Source organism: Coregonus clupeaformis, chromosome 10 (assembly GCF_020615455.1).
Source record: "Coregonus clupeaformis isolate EN_2021a chromosome 10, ASM2061545v1, whole genome shotgun sequence".
NCBI lineage: Eukaryota > Metazoa > Chordata > Actinopteri > Salmoniformes > Salmonidae > Coregonus > Coregonus clupeaformis.
In genome coordinates, this window is record NC_059201.1 from 30,830,548 (window position 1) to 30,842,470 (window position 11,923).

General features: G+C 43.7%; 1 protein-coding gene across 1 annotated transcript; it reads right to left on the reverse strand.

Annotated features, from left to right (window-relative positions):
* Positions 1-6,176: 6,176 nt before the first annotated feature.
* LOC121575859 (DNA-binding protein inhibitor ID-1-like) lies at positions 6,177-7,447 on the reverse strand. The gene is made up of 2 exons (XM_041889151.2): positions 6,922-7,447; positions 6,177-6,718 (listed from the first exon to the last, which is right to left on the reverse strand). The coding sequence occupies exons 1-2, from the start codon at positions 7,276-7,278 to the stop codon at positions 6,683-6,685; spliced, it is 393 nt and encodes a 130-aa protein (XP_041745085.1). The 5' UTR covers positions 7,279-7,447; the 3' UTR covers positions 6,177-6,682.
* Positions 7,448-11,923: the final 4,476 nt, after the last annotated feature.

Consider the following 11,923-nt stretch of genomic DNA (forward strand, 5'->3'; position numbering starts at 1 on the left):
CGTACGCACTACCCTCTGTAGTGCCTTGCGGTCGGAGGCCGAGCAGTTTTCATACCAGGCGGTGATGCAACCAGTCAGGATGCTCTCGATGGTGCAGCTGTAGAACTTTTTGAGGATCTGAGGACCCATGCCAAATCTTTTCAGTCTCCTGAGGGGGAATAGGCTTATGAGGGGGAATAGGCTTTGTCGTGCCTTCTTCACGACTGTCTTGGTGTGTTTGGACCATGATAGTTCGTTGGTGATGTGGACACCAAGGAACTTGAAGCTCTCAACCTGTTCCACTACAGCCCCATCGATGAGAATGGGGGCGTGCTCAGTCCTCTTTTTTTTCCTGTAGTCCACAATCATCTCCTTTGTCTTGGTCACGTTGAGGGAGAGGTTGTTATTCTGGCACCACACGGCCAGGTCTCTGACCTCCTCCCTATAGGCTGTCTCATCGTTGTCGGTGATCAGGCCTACCACTGTTGTGTCGTCGGCAAACTTAATGATGGTGTTAGAGTCGTACCTGGCCATGCAGTCATGGGTGAACAGGGAGTACAGGAGGGGACTGAGCACGCACCCCTGAGGGGCCCCCGTGTTGAGGATCAGCGTGGCAGATGGGTTGTTACCTACCCTTACCACCTGGGGGCAGCCCATCAGGAAGTCCAGGATCCAGTTGCAGAGGGAGTTGTTTAGTCCCAAGATCCTTAGCTTAGTGATGAGCTTTGAGGGCACTATGGTGTTGAACGCTGAGCTGTAGTCAATGAATAATAGCATTCTCACGTAGGTGTTCCTATTGTCCAGGTGAAAAGGGCAGTGTGGAGTGCAATAGAGATTGCATCATCTGTGGATCTGTTTGGGTGGTATGCAAATTGGAGTGGGTCTAGGGTTTCTGGGATAATGGTGTTGATGTGAGCCATGACCAGCCTTTCAAAGCACTTCATGGCTACAGACGTCAGTACTACTGGTCGGTAGTCATTTAGGCAGGTTATCTTAGTGTCCTTGGGCACGGGGACTATGGTGGTCTGCTTGAAACATGTTTGTATTACAGACTCAGTCAGGGACATGTTGAAAATGTCAGTGAAGACACTTGCCAGTTGGTCAGCACATGCTCGGAGTACACTTCCTGGTAATCCGTCTGGCCCTGCGGCCTTGTGAATGTTGACCTGCTTAAAAGTCTTACTCACATCGGCTACGGAGAGCGTGATCACGTAGTCATCCAGAACAGCTGGTGCTCTCATGCATGCTTCAGTGTTGCTTCGGTTTAGCTCGTTTGGTAGGCTTGTGTCACTGGGCAGCTCGCGGCTGTGCTTCCCTTTGTAGTCTGTAATAGTTCTCAAGCCCTGCCACATCCGATGAGCGTCAGAGCCGGTGTAGTACAATTCAATCTTAGTCCTGTATTGACTCTTTGCCTGTTTGATGGTTTGTCGGAGGGCATAGCGGGATTTCTTATAAGCGTCCGGGTTAGAGTCCCGCTCTACCCTTTAGCTCAGTGTGGATGTTGCCTGTAATCCATGGCTTCTGGTTGGGGTATGTACGTACGGTCACTGTGGGGACGACGTCATCGATGCACTTATTGATGAAGCCAGTGACTGAGGTGGTGTACTCCTCAATGCTATCTGAAGAATCCCGGAACATGTTCCAGTCTGTGCTAGCAAAACAGTCCTGTAGCTTAGCATCTGCGTCATCTGACCACTTTTTTTATTAACCGAGTCACTGGTGCTTCCTGCTTTAGTTTTTGCTTATAAGCAGGAATCGGGAGGATATAGTTATTTATTTTTTTATTTTATTTTATTTCACCTTTATTTAACCAGGTAAACCAGTTGAGAACAAGTTCTCATTTACAACTGCGACCTGGCCAAGATAAAGCAAAGCAGTGCGATAAAAACAACAACACAGAGTTACATATGGGGTAAAACAAAACAAAGTCAAAAATACAACAGAAATACATATATATACAGTGTGTGCAAATGTAGCAAGTTATGGAGGTAAGGCAATAAATAGGCTATAGTGCAAAATAATTACAATTAGTATTAACACTGGAATGATAGATGTGCAAGAGATGATGTGCAAATAGAGATACTGGGGTACAAATGAGCAAAATAAATAACAATATAGGGATGAGGTAGTTGGGCGGGCTAATTTCAGATGGGCTGTGTACAGTGGCAGTGATCGGTAAGGTGCTCTGACAACTGATGCTTAAAGTTAGTGAGGGAGATAAGTGTCTCCAGCTTCAGAGATTTTTGCAATTTGTTCCAGTCATTGGCAGCAGAGAACTGGAAGGAATTGCGGCCAAAGGAGGTGTTGGCTTTGGGGATGACCAGTGAGATATACCTGCTGGAGCGCAGACTACGGGTGGGTGTTGCTATGGTGACCAATGAGCTAAGATAAGGCGGGGATTTGCCTAGCAGTGATTTATAGATGGCCTGGAGCCAGTGGGTTTGGTGACAAATATGTAGTGAGGACCAGCCAACAAGAGCGTACAGGTCACAGTGGTGGGTATTATATGGGGCTTTGGAGACAAAACGGATGGCACTGTGATAGACTACATCCAATTTGCTGAGTAGAGTGTTGGAGGCTATTTTGTAAATGACATCGCCGAAGTCAAGGATCGGTAGGATAGTCAGTTTTACGAGGGCATGTTTGGCAGCATGAGTGAAGGAGGCTTTGTTGCGAAATAGGAAACCGATTCTAGATTTAACTTTGGATTGGAGATTCTTAATGTGAGTCTGGAAGGAGAGTTTACAGTCTAACCAGACACCTAGATATTTGTAGTTGTCCACATACTCTAGTTCAGACCCGTCGAGAGTAGTGATTCTAGTCGGGTGGGTGGGTGCAAGCAGCATTCGGTTGAAGAGCATGCATTTAGTTTTACTAGTGTTTAAGAGCAGTTGGAGGCTACTGAAGGAGTGTTGTATGGCATTGAAGCTCGTTTGGAGGTTTGTTAACACAGTGTCCAATGAAGGGCCAGATGTATACAAAATGGTGTCGTCTGCGTAGAGGTGGATCTGAGAGTCACCAGCAGCAAGAGCGACGTCATTGATATACACAGAGAAAAGAGTCGGCCCAAGAATTGAACCCTGTGGCACCCCCATAGAGACTGCCATAGGTCCAGACAACAGGCCCTCCGATTTGACACATTGAACTCTATCTGAGAAGTAGTTGGTGAACCAGGCGAGGCAGTCATTTGAGAAACCAAGGCTATTTAGTCTGCCAATAAGAATGCGGTGGTTGACAGAGTCGAAAGCCTTGACCAGGTCAATGAAAACGGCTGCACAGTACTGTCTATTATCAATCGCAGTTATAATATCGTTTAGGACCTTGAGCGTGGCTGAAGTGCACCCATGACCAGCTCGGAAACCGGATTGCATAGCGGAGAAGGTACGGTGGGATTCGAAATGGTCGGTGATCTGTTTGTTGACTTGGCTTTCAAAAACTTTTGAAAGGCAGGGCAGGATGGATATGGGTCTGTAACAGTTTGGATCTAGAGTGTCACCCCCTTTGAAGAGGGGGATGACCGCGGCAGCTTTCCAATCTCTGGGGATCTCAGACGTTACGAAAGAGAGGTTGAACAGGCTAGTAATAGGGGTTGCGACAATTTCGGCGGCTAGTTTTAGAAAGAAAGGGTCCAGATTGTCTAGCCCAGATGATTTGTAGGGGTCCAGATTTTGCAGCTCTTTCAGAACATCAGCTGTCTGGATTTGTGTGAAGGAGAAGCGGGGGGGCATGGGCAAGTTGCAGCGGAGGGTGCAGAGCTGGTGGCCAGGGTAGTGGTAGCCAGGTGGAAAGCATGGCCAGCCGTAGCAAAATGCTTGTTGAAATTCTCGATTATTGTAGATTTATCGGTGGTGATAGTGTTTCCTAGCCTCAGTGCAGTGGGCAGCTGGGAGGAAGTGCTCTTATTTTCCATGGACTTTACAGTGTCCCAAAACTTTTTGGAGTTAGTGCTACAGGATGGAAATTTCTGTTTGAAAAAGTTAGCCTTTGCTTTCCTAACTGCTTGTGTATATTGGTTCCTAACTTCCCTTAAAAGTTGCATATCGCGGGGGCTATTTGATGCTAATGCAGTACGCCACAGGATGTTTTTGTGCTGGTCAAGGGCAGTCAAGTCTGAGGAGAACCAGGGGCTATATCTGTTCTTAGTTCTGTATTTTTTGAATGGGGCATGTTTATTTAAGATTGAAAGGAAATTACTTTTAAAGAAGTTATGGTCAGATTTGCCAAATGGAGGGCGAGGGAGAGCTTTGTATGCGTCTCTATGTGTGGAGTAAAGGTGGTCTAGAGTTTTTTTTCCCCTCTGGTTATATATTTATATCTGTATTCCCAGTCATGTGAAATTCATAGATTAGGGTCTGATTAATTTATTTCAACTGACTTCTTTATATGAACTGTAACTCTGTAAAATCTTTGAAATTGTTGCATGTTGCGTACATTTTATTTTGTTCAAGAAGGATTTTGGAGTGATCTTTGTTTGAGCTGTAAAGAGTGTAGCCTACATCCCAATAACATTGCATAGTGGCTGTTTTACACATATGACAGCTGTGGTCAGATTGCTGCTGCCTTCACTTGGTGCCAGTTTATAGCCTGTGAATTAACCATGAACATGACTGAGACAGTTGATGTCATTTGAGTGGACTGCAGCCCACCAAGCAGCCACATGGGTGCGGTATATTATAAGGTATTCCAAAAAACATTGACAAACAGGCTACAACACGCATGCATACCTAAAGTATTCAGGAAAGATATGATCTAATCTAAAATAATTTGCTATTCTGTTTTGTGTGATTGTTTGGAATTAAGGCATATCTTTTTGCATTATATTACTGTGTAAGGTAGGCCTCATCTGTAGCCTACAAAACCTTCCCAGTCAGAACCCACTAGGCACACACTGGTTCAATCAATGTTGTTTCCACGTCATTTTAATGAAAGTACGTTGTACCAACGTGGAATATATGTTGAATTGATGTCTGTGCCAAGTGGGGTAACCTATAAGAGGGCTCTTAAACTTTCCTCTGAAAAAATGTATGAATGAAAAGTCAATTCAAACGGGAATATATTATTATTGGAAAGATAACAGTAGAAAACATGGCATATTTCATCCACAATTAGGCTAAGCATACCTTACGCACATATTTCATTTTAAATAGTCTAAATTATTTAGCGTGGTTATATGAAAGTATATAGTAATAGCACGTTTATACTGTAGGTCTACTATGTGTGGGAATATAATCTATAACCGAGAGCGAGAGTCTCTTTCTTGGCAGGGCAACCCACCCATCTGCGGCCTGGCTCGTGGATTACTGTTTGTTAATGTTTCAATCAGCTGTGTGTTGAGGAATGTGAAGCTATTTAACCTGAACTTCTCCAGGTGTGCTGAGGCGCCGCTCAGTCTGGGCCCAACCGCCCTCCTCTGCCCTTGGCACAAAGCTATCACACAAACACAATCACACACTGGCCGTGCCTCAGAACGCCGGGGCTGCAGCTGTGCGCATCGCACCCCAGGGAGATGGGAAAACATTGCACCAGGGAGACCGAATAAGTCTTATAATGAATTGCCTTTCCAAAAACGGTTTAACCCCTGCCCTGCCGAAATAAAAACCCTAGTGCAGAGGATCCTCAACTAAAACACAATTTACATCAGTGTTTTAGCATATCCCAAATTGTTATTCAGTTTTTTGTGAATAGATGTATTACTTAATTCCTGATTAGACCAAATGCTTTCCTATAACTTTGCTAATCTGTTTGACAGTGAGTGCATTACCTTTTATACAATTCAGCACACATTTTCTGCTAGTTATCATTGCCAATATCCTTCAAGACCTCTTGACTCAACACTCAATACTTCACCATGTTATTTGATACTGTATGTTAATGAGGCCTTCAACAGCAAATTACAAGTTAACTGTTAAGTCATTTCAGGAGCTGAGGCAGTTAATTCTGATAGTAAAAAAGGATTTTGAATAGTTGAAGGTGAATTATACTTCTTAAAATAAGAGCCCCCTCCCCCTCAATTTTACACAAACTGATGTAGTTATTCCAGAACTTAGTCCAGGGAACGTTTTTCTCCCTCATCTCTCCAAGCCTGTGCATCTTATGTGCACATGTAAACACTATAGGAATGTATTATGCCTAACTGAATGTGATGTGGAATGGGAATTATCTATGACACACACATACCATAAACCCCAGAAGCCATGTTTAAAAATAATTGTCTTGTTTTAATAAAAACACCATTAAGGTACATTGTAAAAAAAACAATATTTTTTCACATAGTGTGACATTGTAATATACAATACAGTTTGTCGCTCAGGAATCTGAGAAAATGAATTACTTTTCTTTTACAAAATGTGGAATTTCTACATGTTTCACAAGATACAAAAACGTAACAGAAACTTTGACTTTCTTGAGCAACTACACAACAACAGGCGAAGCTGTTTGCACTAACTGCCATGGTCGCCTGGTTAACACAGTCTATTCGGACCCACTCGTCTCCATGAGATCAGAGACCTCGGAATGGATCGAATGCCTTGAGTGACAGTTCCTCGCTTCTTTAGAATGTCTCATCGAAAGTATTTTCTAGCATGGGAGTTTGCAACTTCCCTACTTGGCTCAAGGTTTGGTCGTGATCAAATGTCACATAATGTAACCTTGTTCATTCATCGTGGTGGTCGCTCTGGAATGATGGGGCGATACTCCGAGAGGTCTAGCGGCACATGATTCTGTCATCCGAGCATCCATTCTGGAAAGAGAAAATAAAAACGTTTAGGTCAGTGTTTGCAGTGAAATGACTTGCCTACTGAAACTCGTGAAACTGAACATAACTTTACGCAGTTATAAACGGTTACAGACTATTCTTATTACTTCTTACAGTCGGGTCAGATATTGGGAGACACTAGGTAGGTCTTGTAGAAACTCATCAAGACATGTCAGAGTGATATTTACCTCGACAGTGATACTGGCCAGCTCTGCGTTCAGCGTTGTCAGGGGTGTGCGCGGCACGCTGCTCTGTTGACGGTTCTTCTCCGGCTCGTCCAGCTCGACCTGCAGGTCCCATATGTAGTCAATGACGTGTTGGAGGATCTCCACCTTGCTGGCCTTCTTGTTGGTAGGCAGAGTGGGGACCAGCTCCTTCAGCTTGCTATAACAACTGTTCATGTCCTGCAGAAACACGGTCATCTGCTCGTCCAGCAGCGGGATCTTACATTTGGAGATGGAAAGGCTCTGGTCGGATAGGCACCGCACCATGTCCTTGCCTCCTTCCTTGCTCTTCAGTGCGCAGGTAGGTCCGAGAACCTTCATATTGGCTGATGTTGTAGTTTCCAAGGATAATGAAAAGATGGTGCGTAAAATCTTTGGAGATTAGCAAAGGCTCCAAAAGTCTTGTTAGTAGTCTTGGGAATATTATATATTAATGTTGTCTCAGTGATGTTGACAGTTCTCAACAACGCACGAGTGTACCGCTTTGAGTTTATAGTAGACTGGATTTGGGGGCGTCCACAAACTTGTCCTGTTTGCGGAGCGAGGTCCAATAGCATGGCCGTTTTAGCGCTAGAAGGACGGTTCACAACTGTGTTCTTGGCCAATGGGAGCGCGCGCCTGGTTATCAGGATTTACAATCTGTTTGAGGGATGGCGTTACAAATCGAAACAAATGTCTGTCTTTTTACGGGTGATATGTGGGAATCCAGCTGTCCATGGCTTGAGGACTCTGCAGGTGTAGAGTTCCTGGGGACACTCAAGGGGTGGTGTTGGATATGTGTGCTGTGTTTGTGAATGTGTGTGGGATGGGATTGAATGGATGGCTTCCAGTTGAAGCTCGCATCTGTTACAAGACCATGGTGCTTGCCTATGGAGCTGTGAGGGGAACGGCACCTCCGTACCTTCAGGCTCTGATCAGTCCCTACACCCAAACGAGGGCATTGCGTTCATCCACCTCTGGCCTGCTGGCTCCCCTACCTCTGCTGAAGCACAGTTCCCGCTCAGCCCAGTCAAAACTGTTCGCTGCTCTGGCACCCCAATGGTGGAACAAGCTCCCTCACGACGCCAGGACAGCGGAGTCACTCACCACCTTCCGGAGACATTTGAAACCCCACCTCTTTAAGGAACACCTGTGATAGGATAAAGTAATCCTTCTAACCCCCCCCAAATAAATAAAAATAATAATACAAAATATATAAAATAAAAAATATTTTTTTTTTTGTAAAGTGGTTACCCCACTGGCTATAATGTGACTGCACCAATTTGTAAGTCGCTCTGGATAAGAGCGTCTGCTAAATTACGTAAATGTAAATGTGAATGGTGATAACCATAGCTCCTGAGATTTCCCCCATCCAATAACCGTTAGAAAGAGCACCACAGATATGACCATGTTATAAAGGTACCATTGATGAAGACCTATCCAGACAATGGATAATAACTGGTTTAGCATTACTTCTTTATTATAAAGGTTTATTTATACATGTCTGTCTTTGGTGCACTTTCTCCTGTTAACATAGATGACAGAGAATCTGTGTTAAAAGTCAAAGCTTTCTTTATTGGCTACTTACACACTGCACTTTTTAGCACAGACTCTCTTTTTCCTCTCATGAAGGGAAGCTCCTGTGAGCAACTTAACGGATTCCTTCACATGTTCTCCGTGTGTGCTCAGCCTTGTGTGCATGTTGAAATTGCATTGCTCTGAATCTTCCCCCAGATTGTCCAAACAAGCCGAGGCAGACTGGCAGGCGCCAGCGCCGTGACGTCACCCATTCATCCAAGCCTTGACGCCTGTCAGCCTGGCGCCGAGCGGGCGGTCGCTATGGCGACCTCAAACAACAGGCTTGCACTCCCCCATTCACCTGCGTAGCGCGCAAACCCTGAGAACGAACTGGCTGTGGTGATCATCATTCATTTATCACCTTAAATCACTCTGATGAGATTACCGCCCCACGCACCTGCAAACGGCCATTGTTGGCAGTTTACTCGAGCAGAGTATTTTAGGAAAATAAAGAGATCGAGGGAGAGCTGTAAAGTGAACGCATGCATTTGTACCGCATTTTTAGCAAATTGATAGGATCAGTTGTGGCAGCATTCCTTCACATGAAAATATGTCTATATGCAGGAGTCTGTCTGTATGTGGATGTCTCCTCACATTAACACACAGAAGCAACCAGAAAAATGTCTTATATGAAATATGCAGCTTTTCTAAAAGCTAGAATTTCCAAGAAAAAGTTAAGCATTCATTAAAAAAAGCTATTGATTGCAAACAGTGTTATAAAGTGCAATTATATGTTATGCAGCATTTTAAGACCATATGCTAAAATAACTATAAATGTACTATTTTCTGTTTTTAATTCGTTTTTTCCCTAGTTTTTCTGGTGATATCTAGGCTATGTATATAATTGCAATATGTTACTTTAATATATATATATATATATATATATATATATATATATATATATATATATATATTTACATTTATAAACTAAACCCATTGTTATAAGGTTCAAAATAAATTACCCATAGGAGTAGGCAACCAGCATCACACACAATAATGGTAACTTAACTATTATTACTGGTAATAACAAAGTTAACTAGGAACTTCTTAAAACTTTCTGCAATAGCCCCTAAAACAAAAGAAAAACGTTATTTTCTTTTTTTGCCCTCTGTCCCAGGTCGCAGATGACATGGCAGAGGGAGAAGGGAGAAGGGAGAAGGGAGAAGGGAGGGAGGGAGGGAGGGAGGGAGGGAGGGCAGCCAGAACAATGGGAGTGCGGTGCAGCGATTGTGGGAGAGAATCTAGACTGGAGCCACAGTGTCTGGAGCTCCCCTCCACTCCCCTCATCCAGCTTTTGTTCAGCTGCAAAAGCTATCAGCACTTCCTACTGACACCAACAATAACTCCACACAGCTGGGCCCTTTTCAGCCTGTTTACAGCACATCAAGGCAATGGAAGAGAGAGAGGAGAGAGGGAAGAGGCAGAGGAGGAAAAAGAAAAGTGAAACATATTAGCTCCTGATTTTAACTGACAGAATGGCAATGCCTCCCACCACCACCCACCCCAAATCCCCTCTTCCATAGCCATTCATTCATTGTAGTTAATGTTGGAATGCAAACTGACATTTAATTGTCCCAAATAATTGTAATGACATGTGGTAAAAATCTGATCCCATGTTGTATTTCATCTTTGTACATTATATTCTGTATGTATCAATGTAAACACATGCTATTACAGCATCCATCAAATGACTTGTTGATGACAGCTGATGATGGAGACACTAGCATCCTTTTATTTCTGGGCATGACAGTAGCCTTTGACCACAGTGAATCATGAGATTCTCATCAGCAGATTTAAGAACTTTTTGGGATTCTCTGGCACAACACTCCAGTGGTTTCCCTCCTGTCTGACTGACAGACAAGAATTTGTGACACTTGGCAAATATCAATCCAACCCTGCCACAGTCAGGGCTCTGTTCTGGGACCACTCCTGTTCTCTATATACAGTACATGCTGCCACTTGGTATACTAATCTGAATATTTGGACTAAACTTTCATTTTTATGCTGATGACACACAAATATATGTGAGGACAAACGGGGACACTGAGACTAACAACCAAACTGTCTAGAGATGAATACAGTTGAACTTCCTAAAATGTTATTGCAGCAAAACAGAGCTTGGGCTTATTGACTCTAAGAGTGCACAGAGCAAGATGAGAACTTTCTCCTTACTCTGGATGATGACACCATCATAGCTTCCCCCATTGCAAGAAACCAGGATGTCATTTTAGACTCATTTGAAGCACACATCCGCAACATAAAGAAAGTGTCATTTTTACACCTGCATAACATTGCTTGAATCAGGTTGTTCTTGTCCACTGCGGATGCTGAGAAGCTTATGCATGCCCTAGTAACATCTCGGCTTGACTACTGTAATGCACTGCTGACAGGAATCGCAGTAAGGCTTCTGTCTCAACTCCAGATGATCCAGAACGAAGCTGCCAGGATGCTCTCACAAACTATACAAAAAACCCACATCACCCCTGTTTTATTCAACCTCCATTGGCTTCCTGTTCAATACATGATCAAATAAAAAATTCTGCTGCTCACCTTTAAGGCCCTCAAGGGTGATGCACCTATATACATATGCCAACTTCTAGAGGACTATTCCCCAGCACGCACACTACGATCATCAGACTCAAACAGCCTGGTCACCCCAGCCACAAACCTTTGCAGCATGGCTGACAGGGCCTTCTCACATGTCGCCCCTCAGCTCTGGAATGCTCTACCTACACATGTCAAGGAGGCAACTCAATTTCCTTGTTTAAAACACAACTAGCTTTTAATGTTTGATCACTTAATCTGCTTAACGTCTATATTTTGTATTAGTAGGTAATGGTTTGAGGTATTGTGATACTTCTTTCTACTTTTTGATGTATTGTTGCTGAATTTTGTTTGTTTTGTTTTTTACCTTATGCGCATTGAGCATGGGAAATGCGTTTTACAAATAGATTATTATTATCAAAAAGGCTGGCATGCAACAGTTTCAGTCTGTCACTCAGCAGGAACACTGTGTACAGCACAGCAGTGTTTTCAACAGTTTGTGCCAGTACAGAAACCTGCCCCCCACAGCTTTGTCACTGTACTGTAAATTGTCCCATTTGAAGAGGGGAAGTGTATTGGCTAATACGCCCTCTTTATCGCTACAGAAAGTATTTCCACGAAAGCAGAGTACAGGAAGTAGTGAGGGGAGAAGTTGGTGTTCAGAGGGAAAAGGACATTCCAGTAATGTTTTAACCCTGTTGCTGCTGTTATTATTACCATGGAACAATAGCTACTGCTCAAAGAGCTTCCTGAAACATGGACATTCTAAAACAGGGGTGTCAAACTCATTCCATGGAGGTGCCTAGTGTCTGCTGGTTTTTGGTTTTTCCTTTCAATTAAGACCTAGACAACCAGGTGAAGGGAG